Raw genomic sequence first — 22,384 nt, forward strand, 5'->3', positions numbered from 1 at the left:
AAAGAACACAGACAGATGGCCAACAGACACGTGAAAAGATGCTCAACATCACGAATCATCAGGGGAATGGAAATCAAAACCACAATGAGATATCACTTCACACCTGTTAGAATGGTTAACATCAAAAAGACAAGAAATAACAAGTTTAGGAGAGGTTATGGAGAAAAGGGAACACTTGTGCACTATTGGTGGGGATGTAAATTGCTAAAGCTATTTATGGAGGTTCCTCAAAAAATTAAAAATAGAACTACCATATGATTCAGCAATTCTACTTCTGGGTATTTATCTGAAGAAAATGAAAACACTAAGTCGAAAAGATATCTGCACCCCCATGTTCATTGCAGGATTACTTACAATAGCCAAGACATGGAAGCAACATAAGTATCTATCAACAGATAAATGCGTAAAGAAAATGTGATACATATACCACAGGTGGAGCAGTTGCAGGCCTGGACTTTGCCCCATGCCAAACTGGTGAGCCAGCAAATAAGCCACCATGAGCGTGAGCCACAAAAGTACTGGCCCCAATCTTCTAGGCATAAAACCCAAAATGCCTGCTTCTTCTCTTCTGCCTACCAAATTTCATGTGAAAATATCTCTTGTCAACCACCCTAACCAAAATAAACGCAGAGGAAAGTTCAGCCTAGCCAAGTTGACCCATTATAATGCTACCCAAACCTAGTAAAAACACAAAGTGATGCATGCACGAGGCTGTTCATTGTTGTACTGGTTGTAATAGCACAAGACTGGAAACAACCCAGATGTCCATTAATAGGGAACTAGATAAATAAACTAGGGTACATCTACACTGTGCAGCTGTAAAATCGGATGTGAAAAAGAAGTTTTTATATGCTGCCATGGACTGATGTCCAAGATATATTTCTAAGTGAGGGAAAAAGAAAAAGGAAGATGCAAAACAATGAGGATAGTATATTATCTTTCATCTAAGGGAGTATTTCCTAGCTCTGTCCATTAAAAAGTCCTAGAAAAACAACTAACTAAATAGCAATGAGCACCTTTCACAACCTGAATGCTGTATCTAACACTTCCCACTAAAGGATTCAGTGGGTCCTTAAAGAAATGGCTGAATCTATCTCCACGACAGGAAATGTATAATGTTAGCCTGGAATATTCTATTGAGGCAGGAGATAGATGGGCCCAGGTCAAACAGCTGAAGTTCATAGTTCGTCCCCTGTGGCCAGAAACTCCATAATAGCAGAAACTCCATAAAAGCAGGATGATGGAGGAGGCTGGGCTCTGCCCAGATAAGAGATAAAAGACCACATATTCCTCATTCTCGAAGTCAAGGAGACCTTCCCGATTACACATGCGCAGAAAGGCTCCTTGGAGGTCAAAATGGAGGGGACGCCACCCCATAGTAAGTGATGTCAACTACCCATAGGCCTCTTTGCTAGAATCCATCTTAGCTAAGACATGCGCACACACACAGGGGAGGACCTTGAGATATACTAGATACGGACTCAGAACCAGGCAAAGCAAGATGACTGGTCAAAGGAAACCTGGAAGAAATACCCCATAAAAGTAATTCAAACTCCCATGAGGGCGCGACTCTCTCTCTGAGCCCACCCGTGTGTCTATCCACACGTACTGTACTCTTTTTCCTCCTAATAAACGCTTTACTTGCTTCACTATTTTCCGTCTCTATGTGGAAATTCATTTCTACACAGCTGACGGGCCAGGGCCTTGTCACTGGTCACTGGTCCCTGGTGGTCTGGTGGCTAGGATTCAGCGCTCTCACTGCCACTGCCCGAACTCAATCTCTGGCCGGAAATCGAAATCCTGCTTCAAGCCACTGCAGGCCGAGGCCACCCAAGATCACTATCATACCAGAAAGTAAGAAAGCTATCAAAGACTACTGGAGTCATTTCACAAAGAATCAAAGCCAACTTGAAGGGACTCTCACTGCCCAAACTGGGCCATTATGAGCATCCCTTCCCCCCCAAAAAAGGGAAGAAAGATTGAAACACTGGTTATATTTAAATTCATGTGCACATAAAGATACTAAAAAAAGAAAAAATACAGGGTACCACCTATTATTCTGAAAACAAGTAAATAAAAGGAGAGATGCAATCATTTATGAACTATTTTTCTAGTTTTCAGGGTAACCGAATAGTTGACAAGGGAAAAGTCTCCTTTACAGAAGAATTCCAGCCAATAATTGTAGAGGGAATGATAAAATTAGAAGGAAGGAAGCAGCTTAGAAAAATGGAAGGAAGCAATGGTCAGTTAAAACTCTTAGGTGAATGGAAGACTTTATAAAGGAAGAATCCAGCTGATAATACCTGAACTTGACATCACAAAAAGAGAGACAACCAGACATTATGTGTACCCTGACACAACATGAGGTATTCTAGGCACCTATGTTGAAGTATTCTTGCCAAGAAAGTGAACACGATCTTGGTGAAGCCTCTACATCAGAACTGTCCAACACAAATTTCTGCAATGATGGAAATGTTTTTGTGTGCTATCCAATACTATATCTAATACCATAGCCATTAGCCAATAGCCACTTGGCTATTGAGCACTTAACCTGTGAGACTGAGAAACTGACTTTTAAATTTTAGTTAATTTTAATTACAGTAAGTCCCCTACAAACAAGTTCCCTTCTGAGAGCATGTTTGTAAGTCCAATTTGTTTGTAAGTCCAACAATGTTAGCCTAGGTACCCAACTAACACAATCGGCTATATAGTACTGTACTGTAATAGGTTTATAATACTTTTCACACAAATGATACATTAAAAAAACACAAAACATAAAGAAAGCATTTTTAATCTTACAGTACAGCACCTTGAAAAGAACAGTAGTAGAGTACAACAGCTGGCGCTTCTTAGTTGTACCCGCTACATCACCTCTGCTTTTACGCTTGTTTCTGGACATCCTGGGCTTGAAATAAAGATACTGTACTACTGTACTCTATACAGTACTGTAAAGTACACAAAAGCACAACCACTTGTAGAGGATGCACACACATGACAATGTACGTGAAACACATGAACTAACGTGATTGGACATGTGAACGCAGTTCGCATCTTTGAAAGTTTGCAACTTGAAGGTTCATATGTCGGGGACTTACTGAAATTTAAATTTAAGTAGCCACATGTAGTTAGTGGCAACCACACTTGACAGAGCAGCTGTAGGTCTACTAATTTATAGAAAGGATAGGGGATAAAGGGACATGTTAAATGATAACGCATCTCACTGTATAACGTGTAGACCTTGTTTGGATCCTTATTCACACAAATCAAACATAAGAGACAACTGGGGAAATCTGAACTGGATAATTCATAATATTAGGAATTATTTAAAATTTTTAAGTGTATCAATGATATTATGTTTAAGCTTTAAAAAATTGTTCTCTCTCCAAGATTCATACTTTAGTATATAAGATGAAAATGTATACGTCTGGGACTTTCTTTAAAGAATCCATCAGAGGGACTTCCCTGGTGGCACAGTGGTTAAGAATCTGTCTGCCAATGCAGGGGGCATGGGTTTGAGCCCTGGTCCGGGAAGATCCCACATGCCGCAGAGCAACTAAGGCCGTGTGCCACAACTACTGTGTCTGCGCTCTAGAGCCCCCGAGCCACAACTACTGAAGCCCTAGAGCCCGTGCTCTGCAACAAGAGAAGCCACCGCAATGAGAAGCCTGAGCACCGCAACGAAGAGTAGCCCCTGCTCGCCGCAACTAGGGAAAGCCTGCGCGCAGCAATGAAGACCCAACGCAGCCAAAAATATAAATAAATAAATAAATAAATAAATAAATTAAAAAAAAAAAGAATCCAGCGGAGGTGGAGGGGGAAGGGTGGTGGGAGGGTATACATGAAACAAGATTAGCTATATGTTGATAACTGTTGAAGCTGGGTGATGGGTATATGGTGTTCATCATAATATTCTTTCTATTTCTGTCCATGTTTGAAAATTTCCATCGCAGAATGTGTTAACAAATGAAGAGATAAATAAAACCTAGAATTAAAAGAATAGTATATATTTTTTCCTATGGAATATTATACAACTCCTAAAAAGAATTCAATGGGCCTCTATATATTATACCATGGAAAGAAAGCTAAACCACGTGAGATGAAGAAGGGAAGTTGCATAACAATTGCTATGGTCTGAATGTTTGTATCCCCTACCCCAAATACATGTTGAAATCTTAACCCCCAATAGTAATAATATTAGTAGGTGGGGCCTTTGGGAGGTGATTAGGTCATGAAGGTGGAGCCCTTGTGAATGGGATTAGTGCTTCTATGAGATTCTGCAGAGCTCCCCCTAGCCCTTTCCAACAATGTGAGGATACAGTAAGAGGTTTGCAACCTGGAAGAGAGTCTTCACTTGACCGTTCTGGCACTCTGATCTTGACTACCAACCTCCAGAACTGTGAGAAATAAATTTCTGTTGTGTATAAGCTACCCAGTCTTTTCTGATAGCAGTCTGAATGGACTAAGACAGCAATATAGAAAGTATGATCCTATTTATGTAAACAATAAAAAGATGCATTTATATGTACATATATTTGTAAGTAAATACCTGCCCTTTAATGGACAAGTCCATTTCTTAGAACATATTTACAAAATTATTTTTAGACATCCAAAAGGATATATGTACAGATACTTAACTGTAGTGGTCTGCTTGGGCTGCCATAACGAAATACCACAGACTGGGTGGCTTAAACAATAGAAATTTCTCACAGTTTTGGAGGTTGGGAAGTCCAAGATGAAAGTGCCAGCGGATTCGACTCCTGGTGAGGGCTTTCTTCTGGCTTGCAGATGGCCTCCTTCTCACTATGTCTTCACACAGAGGAGAGAGAGAAAGCTCTGGTGTCTCTTCCTCTTCTTATAAGGGCACTAGCTTATAGATTAAGGCCCATCCTTGTGACCTCATTTAACCTTTATCACCTTTTCCATGTTCTATCTCCAAATAGTCACATTGAAGATTAGGTTTTCAACTATGATTTTGGGGGGAACACAAATATTTAGTCCATAACATTTACGAAAGCATTATTTCTTATAGCAAAATTATGGAGACAATTTTTGTGTCCATCTATGGCGAAATGGATAGTTAAATTATAACATATCCATATTATGACTAGTTTGGACAAATGTCCAAAATACATTTTTGAGTATAAAAAGCAAGTTGAACAATATATGAATCACACACATTAAAAAAATACCAAAAAAACCCCCTAACTATATAATCCCCGCCCCCCCCCCGGGTTATATATAGTCTGGAAGTATAGTCATTCAACTGCTAACAGTGATTAACCTTAAGGAATAGGAATGGGGATATGAAAAGAGGGGCATTTAACTTTTTCACTTGTATAAGCCTAAATACTTCTAATTTATTTAAAAGATAATGGGCATTCATTACATTTGTAAATCTGAAAAATGCAAAAAGTGGTTGTTTTTTAAACCACTTGATTCCATGAGATAATATCTAAGTGCCTGAAATATTAAAACAGCAAATGTATTTATATAACATGAGCTATGCCTCTCAAATGATTCCGGCTCTGTGCAGAGCTGCATTGAATAATCATGGTCCAGAATCCAGAAACATATTACAAAGTAGTCCCAACTTTTACTTGCATGGGCTCAAAGAACATTAGCCCCTTCTCCACTATCCTGTAGCTCCTCTCTTGAGACTTTCTCATTCTAAACGTCTTAATCTTCCTCAGCCACAGTCCTGTCCTCTTTTTTTTATCAGCCTTCCTCAGTTCCTTTAAATAGATATCCTTCCAAGACTCTGTTTTTTCTCTAGCAATTGGTCACACTCTGCGTTTTAAAAGATCCAAGAACCAGGCTGGTGAAGACTTTTCTTCAATTGGGGGAAGGGAAAAGGTGAGGAACAGCTTAGTCTATTCACATATTGCAAGCATTGATTTCTCCAAATTTACAACTGTCATTCTGTTAATAATTGGGTCATGTGTATTATAGTTTATCTCAAGTAGATTGTATTCGGGTAGGGAATTACTGTCACTATTTTTATTCCTTACAGTACTTCTTTAATTTATTGTTTGGTCCATTGATGTAAAAAAGATACCTAGGGGAATCATTGGCACCAGGGCCCCGGGGCTGCGGTTGGGGGAGGGATGGTCCTCAGTTTGTCAAAGTGTAGCTTAAGTTGCTCATTTCCAGGCTCACTTCCAAACAGTCTAATTAAGGTTTATGCATTTCTTACAAGTCATATGCCTTCTTTACAGGTCAGAACATTCTTAGAAATCCTGAGGATTCAGAACTGCACTGCCTCAGACACTGGACCCTCATATAATCCTCTGAGCTCTTTTGGTTGGATGTTGGTATTGGACTTCGAACTAGAGAACCCTGTCTATAATCATTTCATCTGTTTCGGCACCTTCCTCGCGGCCCGTTTCCTTGTCTGCAAAGCGGGGATAGTCGTGTATGCCTCACAGTACGTTACGTGGGGACGTGTTGTGGATATATAGCCCTTTTAAAACCTTCTGTCTGGAGAAATCACCCAGGCTTGGTTCCTGCCCTGCTCATGTGGAAGAGGCCGACTTAGTCCCCTTTTGCCCCCAAGTGACATAATGAGGAAGGATTTCAACTTCGAAGATGTTTGCTCAGAAACGACAGAGCGATAGAAACAGAGTTGAATAAGTCTGGCCAGCAGCTACATCTTTTCTCTCCAACAGATAATAATGCGTATAGTCCACTGTCTCTGGCACCTCAAGCTTTAACTTTGGGGAAACAATGAATTCTGCGCCCAGGCCTTCAGGCGAGTCAAAAAACCCGAAGTGGTTATGCTTGTTTGGAGGCCTGCGAGGCACGAGGGGACGGAGAAAGGTGAATCGAGTCGCTCTCTGACTCACAACCGGCTCGCCCTCCGTACCTAACACAGCTAAGTGTTGTCGTCGCCATTTTGCAGGGTGGGCTGCGCAGTCTCCTGTCGCAAGGCCCGCGCGTCTGAGCCGGAGAGGACGTGGAAGGCTAGAAGGCGGGGAACGCGCGCTACCCGGAGGAAGCACGCGTGCGCACAGGCGGCGGCTGCGGCGGAGGGGTGGGGCCGGGGTACGAGTGCGCGTGCTCGGTGGGAGCCCGCGAAGTACCTGGAGGAGGTGGGGGGAGAGGTAGAAAGGAGTGAGATTGAAGAGCGCTTGCGCGGGAGGGCGACCGTGCGGGGAGGGGGACTCCGGAGCACGCGCGCAGAGACGGGACTTAAGGAGCTCTCGCGAGATCTCCAGGTTGCTATATATGTGCGCAGGGAGCCCGCGTCCTTTCCCTGGTCTGATTCCGTCCTGCGCGACTGTTCCTTCGAGCGGTAGTCTTTTATCTCCGTCCACTTTCTCTCCCACCGAAGTGCGTGCCACCAACCCATGGAAGATTCGATGGACATGGACATGAGCCCCCTGAGGCCCCAGAACTATCTTTTCGGTAACTGCTGGGGGGTTGGAGCGAGGCCGAGCAGGGCCTTCAGGCTTTGGTGGGGGGGCGGGATCCCACTGAGGCCTGGGTTAGCGGGGAAAGCTAAGCAGGCTGGAGGCCTGAGGGGGTGGGAAGCGAGCAGACGGGGTCCTGCCGCCTGCAGGATGGGGACCCAGGAGGGGCGAGCCGTAAGCACGGAGGGGGGTGGGAAGGAGGGGCGGCCTGAAGGCTGAGGCGTCAGCGGTCCGAGGCCCAGGGCCTGAGGTAACGTGGAACCGACCGGCTGAGGGTTCGGCGTTACGCGGGGCCCATGGTGGAGCTCCGGGCACAATTATTTTCTGGGGTTTTGTGAGTTGGTAGGCTTCTGATTCCGGGCGGGTGCCTGAGGCTGAGCTCCGCGATGGTGGTGCAGGAGGTTTTGTGGGTTCGGGGTGTGAGGAGGCTTGGGCCTCCTTTCTGGACGAGAGGATCGATTGAGCATGGCGTTGTCCTCGGGCCTCAGGGTCAGGAGCTCTCGACCGAGACTCGGCCCCGGTGCCTCGGCTGGTTGCTGGGGGCAAGGGAGGTGCGGCCCGGCCCGGCGTGAGGAGGCCGCGACCGCTGGGGAGCACGTGGTTGCCACGTGGTTGGGGGAAGGAGGGGGGTGTGGGCGCTGCATCCGGGGCTCACTGGTGTCTTGTCATCTCCGAGCCTGGGGTCCTGGGGCTTGATTGAGGCTGGTGGGCCGGAAATGTTAGGTGAAGTGGTTGGTAGCTCCAGGACTCTTGGAGGTCTTTTGTTCGGTGCTTAGCATCTATGCTGGTAGTTCTCATTTAGAGAATCCTTTTTCTGTCTCACCGCGTCCATCTCGCAGAGGAGGTACTGCCGCTCAGAGAACCGAAGTGGCTTAACGAAGTTGCACTTGTAGGAAGAGACTAGATCTAACCCCATGACCCTTGCCTCCAGAGCTGCTGCATTACAAATGATTTGGGGTGGGGGGTGGCGAGGGAGGGAGACTAGCGGAGGCAGCCTTCTGTTAAACTTGTAATTCTATACCAGGGTTTTGGGATTTCCCCCTCGAGCACACCAAGTACCATACTAAGGGGCCTGCGTTGGTTTTTCAGTCTCACTAAACTGAATTGTTGAAGCCTTTGTGTCAGGCTTTAAAGTAAGTGCAAATCCTGCCCCAAATTAATTTTGTATCCTTATATACCATGCTGAGATTTGTTAATTGAGCAATAACAGTTAAGCATCTATTCCAGTAACTATTAGATGGCAACTAAATGGGACTATTTAAATAAAGTTTAATTCTGATGGTATTTAAGACAGTTTGCTTATTCATGAATGGTAGTAGTAACATGCACTATGCATTAAGGCTTTTATTCCTAGCATTTTGAAAAGCTGGCGTTTCTGATCAATTTATATCAAAATTTTTGTTTAGCTCTTGCTATTGGAAGTATCCCTAGGATATTTCTGTTGTCTTAAACATAATTTCTGAACAATTTAATGTACATCATTTCTGTAACTTCGAAGATGGAATGTTGACCCCTGTAATGAGTTTTAGTTCTTTTACATTTGTAGTTTTTCTGTTGTGAATACAAGCTGTTGATGTAGGTGTTTGTGTAACCATTGTCATTTCTAAATTTGGCACCTGGGAGTTTTGGTAGGTAATCTCAACTTTAAAATAGTGGGATTTTATCAACATTGTATGTTAGGGTTGGTTTCAGTTCTAGCTTTGCTAAATTTTTGATCGTGTTTCTACATGAGAATAGTAGTGTAGTTGAGCATAAAATAATGTAGTGGGAAGTGGAATTTATAAAGCTCTGTATGGATGTTATTTGATGTTTATAGACTTTTGTGTTCAAGAAATCCAGGAAGAGGTACTTCTGCCTTGCCTTTTGGTAGCTAGAGTAGTAAAAATTAGTTCACACGTTAACTTTTTGGTTACCCACACTGAATTTTCAGTGTTATTTTTCTCCTTGTTATAGTTGAATTTTTTCTTCATTTACAGGTTGTGAACTAAAGGCCGACAAAGATTATCACTTTAAGGTGGATAATGATGAAAATGAGCACCAGTTATCTTTAAGAACGGTACTTAAACTTTTCAAAATAAACTACTTAACATTTCTTGATTTCAGTCTGTTAGTTCCTATTCGTGTGGATTAATACTTATTTTACAGCAGTATTTTTCTTTCCTTATTTACGTTCTTCGCTTCTACAGTTGTATTAAAAACCCTTTAGGGTAGTGATAAATATAAATCTTATTTGTTCTCCACAGACACTAGCCTATAGCCTACTACTTAACTTCTAGGTGCCCAGTAAATGTTAGGTGGTTTGTACTTAGGCGTGGGTGATGACATAAACATCTTTGTCATCAAATGCATTTTTATGTAATTGTTAAGATTTACCAAATATGAGAAATTGTCAAAGTCACATAAAACTTGAAGACAACATTGTGCTCAAGTCAGTTTCCCATCAGTGGTAATAACGAAAGGTTTATAATTGTTCTGATTTTTTAAAACAACTGGTTGGGGGGGGTTGTAAAATGGTGGAAACTTAAATTGAAGTACTGTTCTTCTATTCACAGGTCAGTTTAGGGGCTGGCGCAAAGGATGAATTGCACATTGTCGAAGCAGAGGCGATGAATTATGAAGGCAGTCCAATTAAAGTAACACTGGCAACTTTGAAAATGTCTGTGCAGCCAACGGTAAGGGCACTTTTACACTTTGGATTTTATGTCAAAGTCTAATGCTGTTGCCTTAAGGTGAGTGTCATTTAGGTTACAACAAGGAAATTGGGGAATTTGGTTTGGTTTTTTTCCTAGTAGTCACAGCTGCATATTCTGTCACTGGTGTTGACTGATCACCGTGGTGGTAGCTGCTTGTTTATCAGAGGTGGAAAAAACAGGTTCACCGATTTGTTCATTTGGCTGATGGGTTTGCTTGTTCAGAAACATTTTTAAGTTATGAACAGATTTTATACCAAACATGTAACCATTTTTTTTTCCCACAATATTTAGTGATTTATAATTTCTTCTTTTTAGGTTTCCCTTGGGGGCTTTGAAATAACACCACCTGTGGTCTTACGGTTGAAGTGTGGTTCAGGGCCTGTGCATATTAGTGGACAGCACTTAGTAGGTATGTTATTTTTATATGTTATGATGCTTATTTTTAATGCAGTTACTTTGTTCCCAATTTGGACTTCATGAAGTATGCTTAGTTCTAGTACTGCTGTCTGTAATAGGTTCAAATGGGAATCTAGTAATTTATAACTAGAAAAGCCTGGTGTTTTGCATGTAAAACCTAGTAATGAGTATTAGTCCATCAAATTCCTTTTAAAAAATTTTGTTCTCTTTTTACTGTTTTTCTAATAGAATCTGAGTTTTAAAATACTCATTACTGTGTCTTATCAGTGCCTTTTTTTCTGAGTTCTTGCTGTTGGTTGAGTTTTAGTAGTGGCTGATAAAGAATTTTATTTTAGCTGTGGAGGAAGATGCAGAGTCAGAAGATGAAGAGGAGGAGGATGTGAAACTCCTAAGTATATCTGGAAAGCGTTCTGCCCCTGGAAGTGGTAGCAAGGTTCCACAGGTACAGATGCAATTTACTATACATAATTTATTCTGGCCTTTAGTTTGGTAGTTTGGATTAGCACTTACTTACCAGTGTCTGTCCAATTATTTTTTTAAGAAAAAAGTAAAACTTGCTGCTGATGAAGATGATGATGATGATGATGATGACGACGATGATGATGAAGAGTAAGTAGTATGCCCTTAGAAACCTGACATTGTTGTATGGGGGGTTATGAAAACGATTTACCAAAATCATGATTAGTGGTTGTCAGTTTGTGTTAAATGAGCTGAGTTAAAGGATGGAGTATGCAGCATTTCCCAGATGTATTTGACTAGGTGCTTTTTTTCTGAGGAAGATTTAGTGGACACATTACTGTATGCTAAGTCTGGTGTATTTTACGCTGAACAGTTTATAATAAATGGATTGGGCATAAAGAGAATCTGAATAGCTCCAGCTATATTCATTTTGTAAGTTGTCACTTGAGGATTTTTTTTCCCCACAAAGGATTTTGGCATATGGTTGTCCTGGTCCTTATGAGAAAATTAGATTCTAAAAGAGAATAGAATTTTGCTGGAGAATTTAAAATTTGGTTGTAAACAAGATTTGATATGTTTGTTAAACTAGGTCAGACTATGGTAAAGTTACAAACAAGCTATGGAATAAAGTGCTACTCATAATTAGTCTTTCCTATGTGCAGCCATATCAAAAATTTATTAATATTGAATTTTTAATTTCTTGTCAACTTTGTTCTTGAGTTCTCAGGTTGGTCCATTGTATATTTACTGAAAACAATTGAAATGGAATCTAAGACAGACTCTGAGAGAACATGCACTAATTTAACGATCAGATCTGCAAAGTAGGTTTTCAGTGACCTCAACTAGCCAAGCTGGTAGCGCATTAAAAAGGCCTTTGAGCATGACAGTGGAAGCAGAAAATAGGAAAGAGTTGAATGCTTAAAATATTTAAAATTACCTGCATGTCAGACTTATAAACAAACTCAATATAGTTGGTGTTTGTTACTACTTAATTATGCCTGGGCTTTGGAAGATTTCCTGTCTTTAAAATGGGGATAATTCCTGATGTAACTACAATGTAAATAGTTTACGTTCTTGTCTTCCATGTCTCCTCTAAGTTGTCTTTAAGTTAGGTGGTGAGGGAGGAATGAAAAGTGTAGATGGTAACAAGGTCCAAATCGGTAAGTTTTCATAAAAGGGTAGTCAGATACATGTGTAAGTAGAGGCAGTTAATGGATCCCTTGAGGATAACAAGTCTTAGAAGATTCCATTGGTTAGGGGGCAATGAAAATGTTAAGAGGTGCCCCAAGGTTTGTTAGTTAAAAGTAGTTGTTATGTAGAAATTGTAAGCCATAATCTCAGAAGGCTTGGAACCCACAAAATAAAAGACAGATCAGTGGGTCTGTTTTGGGGATGGAAGGGGTATGGTGTGGGGTTGGTTGACTGACTGCTGTTGATGTAAGCAAGAAAAGCTGAAGACCATGTAGTACATTAAAAGTTAGTATGACCAACACAACATTGTTAATCAACTATACTCCAATATAAAATAAAAAGTTTAAAAAAAAGTTAGTATGGCTTACAGATACATCCTGGGTGGATTATTCTGGGTGGCCAGGGAACTATAAGGGGTGACTTTGGAGGACAGTTTTTAGGGGGCGTTGAAAATGTTAGGCGCTCAAGCATGGCTGGCGTGGGGCCGGAGTGGCCATTCCGCAAGTGGCTCATGGTTATGGCTGGGTCCTGGGGCAGCATGGGCTGTGCTTCCTTCCAAGTTCAGTGTTGTTTCCCACAGGGGCCAGGTCAGGTGAGGGGGTGGTGGAGAGTGTTCCTTGTTCTTCATTGAGGTGGCAATGGTATTTGCCTAGGTGCCACCCAGGAAAATATCTGTAACTTAAAAAATAAAAAAAAGGGTGCTTCTCCATAAACACCCTTTTCCCCTATTTTATTAGGGAATATCCTAATAAAACTGCTTACAATAGTGGTTTTATAGAAACCATTGTCATCTTTTTTTTAGTATGGGGTAGCCTATGCAGGTATTGGGTGCTAGGGCCAAAATTGACAAATCACTGTTAAAAATTACTTAAAGGACGTTATATGCCTTTAAATGTATACTACATGGTATTTTATCCAGTTAGCATAGCAGATTTTTTACCCCTGTATTGGAAAGAAGTGTTTCTTTGGTTGCACATGGATGAAGTTACTCCTGTTTTTTATTTAGACTATGTAGTGTGGAAGAGAAACCATTTTGGCCAGTATGTAATGTTTGGTTTGTGAAGTAATTACAAGTTAAACCAATTCCACCATTTGCTGATTCGTACTTATTTGTGGACTTCTCCAGTGATTGGATTTTTTTCTCCCCAGTTCCCCCATTTAGAGTGTACAGTTTGGTGCTTTGTAGTATATATGCACAGTTGTGCAGCCAATTTCAGAACATTTCATCACCTCAAAAAGAAACTGTGCTATAACCCCTCATCTTCCCCAGCTCTAGTCAACCACTAATGTACTTTGTTTTTTATAGATTTGCCTGTTTTGGATATTTCATATAACAAACATTTTCTCCCATTCCATGGGTTGTCTTTATACTCTGTTGGTGGTCCTTTACAGAAAAGCTTTTAAATTTCATAGTTTGGTTTATTTCTTTTATTGTGTTTTCGGTGTCAAACCTAAGAAACCATTGCCAAATCTTCAAAAAGTTCTATAGTTTCAGCTCTTACCTTTTATCCGTTTTGAATTGATTTTTGTATCTATTGTGAGGTAAGAGCCAGTTGCATTTTTTTTGATTGTAGATATCCAGTAGTCCCAGCACCATTTGTGAAAGACTTTTCCCCATTGAATGGTCTTTGCCCCCTTTTTGAAAATAGTTACCATAAATGTATATTTACTTTTGGACTCTTCAGTTCCATGTCATATTCTTCTGCCAGTGAAACATTATTCTGATTTCTGTTGCTTTGTACTTTTTATAGATTTTAGTTTGTAATTACTTAATGTGAATGCTTCACCTTTGTTCTTTTTCAAGATTGATTTTGGCTACTTTGGGTTCCTAGAGTTTCATTGTGAGTTTTAGGATCAGTTTCTATGGAGATACCAGCTAGGATTCTTTTAGGGGTTGTGTTAAATCTGTAGATTAATTTGGAGAGTTGCCACCTTAATATTTACTGGTCCATGAATTTGGAATGTTTCTATTTTAATTTCTTTAAATAATTCCATTTTCATTTTCAAAAATTTATTTTCAGTTGTAAAAAACATAACACCATATTTACCATCTTAACTATTTTTTAAGTGTGCAGTTCAGTAGTGTTAATCATAATCACGTTGTGTAACATCTCAAGCTCATCTAGTTATACTGAAAACCATAACCGTTGAACAAAAAGTCCCCATTTCCACCTCTCCCCTGCCAGCCACCAATCTACTTTTGGTTTCTATAAAGACTGATTCCTTTAGATACCTCATATAAGTGGAATCATACAGTATTTGTCTTTTTGTGACTGTTCTTTCACTTAGCATAATGTCCTTAAGGTTCATCCATGTGCTACATTTGAGGATTTCCCTAAGACTGCATATTCCCTGATATATATACATATATGACATTTTCCCTACAATTTGTTTATGAACATTTGGGTTGCTTCTTTTTTGGAGGGGGAGTGTGGGTTGGCTCACACCGTGCTGCATGCGGGATCTCTTAGTTCCCCAACCAGGGATTGAACCTGTGCCCCGCTGCAGTGGAAGTGCAGAGTCCTGACCACTGGACTGCCAGGGAATTCCCTGGGTTGCTTCTACCGCTTGGTAATTGTGAATAATGTTGCAGTGAAAATGAATTTGTGTTCAAGATTGTGCTCTCAGTTCTTTTGTCAACCCGCAAAAGTTTGAAAGCTCTTCATGCTTTGATTGACTAAACTTGTAGGTTCATCCACTTTCTGGATAAGCTTTCTAGATTTGTTGAGTGCATTGAATCAGTAATAAGGACTTATTTTATTTGTAGTGATGATGATGATGACTTTGATGATGAGGAAGCTGAAGAAAAAGCTCCAGTAAAGAAAGTAAGTAAGATACAGTAGTATAAGATTATCAGAAATAGCTAATAACAAAATGATGGGAATTTTTGCCATTGGCTTGTTTTGTGGTTATTGAAAATTGTCTTAGGAGAAGATGATCTCATACTTCAAATTTTTCTTGAGTAGGGCTATCTTGGAAACTTTTCTCATAGTGGGGAATTATCTATTTTCTTTATATAGCCTTCTGTCTGTTTGTTAACCCTTTTGTAACCTTTTGTCAAAATGATTGTTTCATCTTAGCCTGACTGCTGCTTTTGCCATGGTTTGGGGCAGTTTTATTTGTAGTAATATGTCTGTTATGTAGGGAGGGGCATTGATTAAGATTAATTTCTAATTGCAGTCTGTACGAGATACTCCAGCCAAAAATGCACAAAAATCAAACCAGAATGGAAAAGACTCAAAACCATCAACACCAAGATCAAAAGTAAGTGGTAACATATAAATACAAGCTCCATTGAAGTAGTTAGGTTCTTCTGTGGAAGAATCTACTTTAAAAATTCGATAGGTCTTTGGAGAACGCCTGTAGTTGGTGCCGAAGAGCTAAGATGTGCTTATTTTATTGGTAATCACTGTCATATAGTTAGACAGTTGACCCTTGAACAACATAGGTTTAAACTGCATGGGTCCATTTATCACGGTTTTTTTTTTTTTTGTAAATGCTACAGTACTGCATATCCACGGTTGGTTGAATCTGGATGCAGAGGAACCACAGATGTGGAGGGCCGACAAGTTATACACAGATTTTTGGCCACGTGGAGGGCTGGCGTCACCTGTTGACATTCAAGGGTCAACTGTATATTGCCGTGGCTTTCTAATGGGGGAGAAAGCTGACAGATTTTTATTGTGATACAAACAGTTGTGTCATGTAAGGGTTCTTGCTTGTTGAAAGGTATGTTTATCGCATAGTGCAGTTTCTCAGTGCTGGCCGCCTGTTGGGAGATTATCATTTAAATGCTATGGAATGGGCCCCAGGCATCAAGCTGCATTAACTTTGTTGCTTCATTCTTGGGGACTTTCTGGTTTCGTTTTTTTTCATAATATCCTTTAAGTGTAGGACTGACCTGGTGTTGAATATAAATGCAGGCTCAAACTATTTCCTATTCCTTTCTTAAGCAGTAATTTAAAAATAATTGTTGAGACACGAATTCATTTATCATGGTAACTCAGTTCTGGTGTATACTTGTTTTTACAAAGGACTGTAAGAATTTTATTGAGAAAATCCAAGTAGGGTGGGTCTTAAGAGTTCTTATGATGTTAAAATTCGCCTTTTTTCCCAGGGTCAAGAATCCTTCAAAAAACAGGAAAAAACTCCTAAAACACCGAAAGGACCTAGCTCTGTAGAAGACATTAAAGCAAAAATGCAAGCAAGTATAGAAAAAGTGAGTAAAATTGTCTTCCTTAAAGGAACTAAATAGGTAATTTTACCTTCTGGGGTTTGGAACAGGACTCTTCCTCATTTTTTATAGTTAATATACCTGCCCCTTTGTGGTGTGAAATTATCTCAAAAATGGATTACTAGTTACTTAACATTAATTTATAGTTTCTGTTGATTTTTTTGCATATTTGAAGTTAAATATGCTTTATTTTCCATTATAAAAGGAATACAAGTAAGTTGATTGTAAGATATATTCTTACCTTAGATGTTAAAATGAGAGCATTTCCCTTCACCTGTTGTGGTCACGAGATGCCACAGTACCAGCAGAGGGCGTATGAGTCTTCTAAAATTGCAAACAGCTGGAAAAGTAGAGTCTTTGGCCACTTGGTGTTGTAGTTTTTAAAAAAATTACTCGTGTTTGACTGTAGTCAGAAACATTCTCCAACAAATTGAGTCATTTCTATTTGCCATTTGCACCAAGATGTCACCAGGCAATACGTGTGATAATATCTTGACTTTTTGAGTGACTAACATGTTTACATTTAGTCTCCTTTTGTCTTAGCGGAAATGTGTGAGAAGAGGATTAGCTTTTGTCCTACTTGCTTGATTTTGGGTAGGGGGGATGCACTTAATAAACTTTAGTGAACTCTGGAGTATGGAGTAATTGGTTTTAATACCTTGAAACACATTTGAGAGAAACTTTAAAATTCTGTGAATATTCTCAGACCCCAATTATTGAGAATAAATGTGGGATGGTGAGGAAAAGTTACTGACTCCCTTTCCCTGTGTTTTTTCTGTGCTCTCTAGGTTCTACATGGCTTCTGTAGATTTCCTTTCATTGTGCAGTTATGAGTCAGTTGGAAAACTAACATTTTAGAACCAGAATGTATTTCTTGATTTTGCTTTAGTACTACTGTAAACCTTTTAGCCTTCCTGGTATCGCTGCTTTATTTTTATCCCTTGCGTACCGTTCTAAAATGACATTTTAGATACCCCTCCCCCTAATTTTAATATGGTCCTATCTCCTTGGTTTAATTGCAGGCGCATTGAACAATCCTGGGCACTACTGGTAAATTAAGCCCAAAGATGGGGAGAGAGGAAAAGGAGAGACAAATATAGTCCAAACTGAGTATCATCAACAATCCAGACTGAAGTCTTCTATTTTAACTCAATCCCCTTTCCTGATTTGCCACCCACCCATGCCCCCCTTCCAGGCTGGAAGCAATCTCTTGATCTCCTAAAACACTTTCTTTTGACTGCTGTGATTCAGTGAACCTTATACTTTGCTTTCTATTACTTGTGCATTTGCCTCACCTCTTTGACCATATTTTAATCACCTTTGTATCTCCCTAGCTGCTCAATAAATATTTGAATCAAATAAGAATGTATGTGACAATAATTTAAAAGGGTAAATTATAGTGAGGTTTATTTTCTAGGTGATGAGGCAGCTAAGTGTCTTACACCATACCTGAAGCCTTCTTGATCTTTTTAAAGTGCACAGAAGATTCAGGTTACAAGGAAAATCAAAATTTAGTTATCAAAGTAGGAAACAAAAGTGAAAAAATTAGTGCGTTAAGGTAATTCCAGAGCAGAGATAAATATAAACATTTCAAGATTTTTGAAAATATTTGGTGACATATACTTTGAAAATAATTTGGTGTTACTACTATTGTGCTTTCTTCCCTGTGTCCATAATTGAAAGGAATGGCGAATTTTAGAGTTTAGTGAAATGTAATAAAGTCTTGCCCCCCATTTGACTTCATATACCCCCTGAATTGACTCCCAGGTTAGCACCGTGCTGGACCTGGGTTTTTGGTACATATTAAGTGATCTTTTTAACAATTTTTGTCACTTGTATACATGATACCCAAAGGGGCTATACTTTTTTTTTGTATTTGGTCCTGGGTGGTGGAGGATGGTGATAAAGCCGACTTGTTAGATAAATACAGTAGGCAATCAAGTTGATGGTTGAGTGCCTGAAGAATCACAAGCATAGCTTATACTTTGTGTTTTTAGAGTGGCTGGGTGGGGGCAGGGAATTTGAAACTTGGACAAACCTTATTCAGTATGAGAGTACCTGTGGAAGACCTAGGTCCTAATATGTTGTACAAACATGTCTTTCTAGGCCTAAAAAAGGATTTATTCAGTATTAAAATGAAGGAGTTGAAGAGACAAGGAATGAATCACAATGATCCATATAATAAACAGCACTCGAATCTTTGAGGAATTTCATAACAATCTCCCTCAAAAACAGTGTTTCTATACTTACCCTTAATAATGCTTTTGTCTCAATAGGGTGGTTCCCTTCCCAAAGTGGAAGCCAAATTCATCAATTATGTGAAGAATTGTTTCCGGATGACTGACCAGGAGGTAACTGAGCTTTGTTGGAGACATGATCAAATCCAAAATTTTTATTGTGACTTATTATGGTTATTTGTTTAGTCTCTCTAGGTGTTGGCTTCTTTTAAAATGTTCCTAACCACAGACAATACTTCAGATTAAATACATGGAAACTCTTAAGAATTTAGTTGGCAGAGACTGAGAAGATAACTTTTTTAGTACATTTTTCCCAGCTTTTATATAGTTGGTAAATTATCTCTTGGTTACTGAACTCAGTTTTGCTTTTGGTACTATGTTGGCTAAGGAAATGAGCTGTGGTTTTCCTTGCTGCTCCATTTGGCTACTTGGGTCAGTCTGTTCTTTGCTTTCTTGTGAGTTGGCAGAGATGATTTTCTCCATAGATGTTATGGGAAGCACATTTTGCTGAAATCAACCTAAGTGTAAAATCAGTTGAGTTAGATTTTGTATTTCTTAATGTGAAGAAGGTATTTTGTCAATAGAAGAAAAATCATGCATTTATTTTTACTGTCTTATTTATAGTTGCTGACTCGCAGATTGTAAAGGAAAATGTAAAAGCAGTTACACAGGGTTGCTAGGCATCATGTACATACAGGACATATTCTGTGTTTAATGGTTTTTGTCAATGCTCCCTAAGTCTCCTGTATTCAGCTTTCTTCAATAAATTAAATTTGTTAGAGATCTTTTTCTACCACAATATTTAGTACTTAAATCACTTAAATGGCAGCACTATTTTTCTCAGGTTTGAAACCCTTTCAGTGGTTTAATACTCTTCGTGGTTGTTTATTGTGAGTTCAGCCTTCCTTGCCATGGCCACGAGATGACCAGTTTGAATCTTTTCGATTCTTTTGGTTGCTATTCTGTTTTTTTGTGTATATTTGAATCCCCAAAAGCCAGTGTAAATTGTGTGAATTTTCTGCGGACATTTAGTAAACATAAAAGTCCTTTTAAAACTATGCAGTGTGTAATTGTTAATTCAGTATCGAAAATGGTAGAAAGTGAGATATATAAACCATCATCTATAACAGGTAAGCATAAGACATACATAATTTTTTCAGCTAATACCAAAGGAAGTGGTAAAATAAAATTTTTGATTAAGAAAAATTCAGGTGAAGATAAAGTAACAACTAAAGTTGCAAGGGCCTTCCAAACAGCATGTCAGTTTTGCAGCTGAAAATGACTGAATTCACTGCTATCAGAAATATTTTCTGACTTAAAAACTGAAAGCTGTTTTCAAGTGCCAGGATGAAATTTCTGCAATAATAAAAAATATATCTCTGTTTACTATTATGAAATTATCAAAACACTGAATGTGTCACATTTTTATGGCATAGCTGCAGATGTAAGTAATTACAATGTGTAAAATATCTTCCCATTACTTGTGCAGTTTTTCTTCTGAAAAAGAGTTGTTTATGAAGATTTGGCTAATAAAATCCAGATGGAACCTGAGAAATAATAGCAAATTTTTGCAGAAACTCTTGAATTAAAGAGTTAATGAAAAAAATTGTACTGCCTTTTGTGGAAAGACTACAGATAAAAATCTTGCTGAATGTTTGTATAAAGGTGCAAACAGTGTTTACTCAAAGTTGAAGCAAAACATGAAGTTTTCGAATATTCGAATATTCAATATTCTATATAATACGTAAGTCAAGTAGCATCTGGTTTTTTTTTTTTTTTACATTAGAGTGTCATGAAAATGTTCTTCAGTATTTGTATTCAACTTAATGATTAGCGAATGACTGATATTTGTTGACATGGTATTCAGTTCCCTTGCATTTGAAATCCAATGGCTGTGTTTAAAAACAGTATTTGAAAATATGCTATTTATTTGAAGCACTGAAACACTTTGAAGAAAAGGCCCCCAAAGTTCTTTTAAATAATCCATTGAGTGAAACCTGCTTATTTAAATGTCTCTTCAGCAGTAGGACCATGTAAATTAAACGAGCGAAGTCATTGAAGTTCTCCATTGCTTTAAAAGAACTTGTTGAATCCTTTGAAGAGTTGACAAAAACATCAAGACTATTTTTTTTAAGAGGCATTATTCATGAATAGGAAAAGAAACACCAACTTGAAGTAGATAATTAATACTGCACTTACGTGATTGTCATTTGAAATGTTTTTTATCACTTGAAGATTTTGGCTCTTTTACATGGATGTTACTAAATACCAGCATGAGAACAAGTAGAATGAATTATATGTTGAAGAGGGATGTAGAAATTGATGAGGGAGCTCTTTTTTTTGGTCATTGGACAATATTTTAAATCATTAGACTTGAAGAATGGAAAAGCAAGTTAGTCATGGAAGATGGTATTCTGTGTTTCAACAAACCAGAAGAGCTTGTCTGAGTAGCTAATATGGCAGAACATGTTAAATATATATAGTGTCTCATAATGCTAATGCTAGCATGTGTTCTCATTAATGAAATAATTTGGATGTGACCACTGTAGAAACTTAAAATGTAAACAAAATATAAGACTGTAATTAAGGAATTTTATAAGCAAATTATGCAAAATAAGGAACTGTTGAGATCCCACATCACCAGGGAAATATAATTAGAGGTAAAGAAAGATGTAACTTTGGTATATTTATATAGTTTATTTCAGATAAATGTACTAATTTTATGTGTCCCGTGTACAGGTGCATGTTTTTCTCTAAATCTGGCAGCCCTAAAGCAGATAACATGGAGGCAACATTGGCCAAACTGGTCTTCGTTTCCTTAACTAAATATCTAAGTTGTTAAATGTATATTAGTATAAAAGTGACTTTGTATACAAAAATCACATGATTTTATGTCTGAATCGAAGTATATGAAATTAAGTTATGCCTGAGTATAAATTTCCTTGAAATCAGTTCTTAATTATCTAGAGTGAACCTTTTTGGTGGTAGAATGAAAAATAGGTATGTTGAATTGTACAGAGAGACGTGGTTTAATTTATTGGTGTGTATGAAGTGTTGTGGTTTTTTAACTACATTTTTTTCTCTCTTTTTTTTTTTTCCAGGCTATTCAAGATCTCTGGCAGTGGAGGAAGTCTCTTTAAGAAAATAGTTTAAACAGTTTGTTAAAATTTTCCGTCTTATTTCATTTCTGTAACAGTTGATATCTGGCTGTCCTTTTTATAATGCAGAGTGAGAACTTTCCCTACCGTGTCTGATAAATGTTGTCCAGGTTCCATTGCCAAGAATGTGTTGTCCAAAATGCCTGTTTAGTTTTTAAAGTTGGAACTCCACCCTTTGCTTGGTTTTAAGTATGTATGGAATGTTATGATAGGACATAGTAGTAGTGGTGGTCAGACAAATGGAAATGGTGGGGAGACAAAAATATACATGTGAAATAAACTCAGTATTTTAATACAGTAGCACTGTTTCTCTTTCTGTTATCCTCTATACTTTGTCAAAGAAATACATGTACATAGTACAAGTGTCAAATAGTATTCCAAAATCTCTAAGATAGTATCCTGCCCTACCCATCCAAATAGTTCTGCTTCTCAGAGTTAACCAATCTATTTTTCATCAAGAGGGCTTAGTGCTTTTACCTTACCACCTCTTGATAATAGTTAATTATAATCAAGTGTTCATCAGACCTTCTTATCCACCTGTCCTAGCCTTTTCACCCCCAAAGAAAATCTGGCATGTTAAATAGCC

The 22,384-nt window shown here is 38.8% G+C and overlaps 1 protein-coding gene across 1 annotated transcript; it reads left to right on the forward strand.

Moving 5' to 3' along the window:
* The first annotated feature begins 7,216 nt into the window (after window positions 1-7,216).
* Window positions 7,217-22,091, forward strand: NPM1 (nucleophosmin 1). Its single transcript, XM_061188466.1, has 11 exons — window positions 7,217-7,404; window positions 9,386-9,465; window positions 9,962-10,081; window positions 10,418-10,511; window positions 10,855-10,961; window positions 11,061-11,128; window positions 14,937-14,994; window positions 15,350-15,433; window positions 16,287-16,388; window positions 18,680-18,754; window positions 21,742-22,091. Exons 1-11 carry the CDS (start codon window positions 7,347-7,349, stop codon window positions 21,778-21,780), a joined length of 885 nt encoding a protein of 294 aa, XP_061044449.1. The 5' UTR covers window positions 7,217-7,346; the 3' UTR covers window positions 21,781-22,091.
* The last annotated feature ends 293 nt before the right edge of the window (window positions 22,092-22,384 follow it).

This window comes from Eubalaena glacialis, chromosome 4 (genome assembly GCF_028564815.1).
Source record: "Eubalaena glacialis isolate mEubGla1 chromosome 4, mEubGla1.1.hap2.+ XY, whole genome shotgun sequence".
Lineage (NCBI taxonomy): Eukaryota > Metazoa > Chordata > Mammalia > Artiodactyla > Balaenidae > Eubalaena > Eubalaena glacialis.

Excerpts from the sequence above, each read along its gene's own strand:
- NPM1 (XM_061188466.1), top strand. The coding sequence starts at position 7,347 with ATGGAAGATTCGATGGACATGGACATGAGCCCCCTGAGGCCCCAGAAC. Across the intron at positions 10,082-10,417 it reads AAATGTCTGTGCAGCCAACG|GTTTCCCTTGGGGGCTTTGA; the intron begins GTAAGGGCACTT and ends TCTTCTTTTTAG. Across the intron at positions 10,962-11,060 it reads GTGGTAGCAAGGTTCCACAG|AAAAAAGTAAAACTTGCTGC; the intron begins GTACAGATGCAA and ends TATTTTTTTAAG.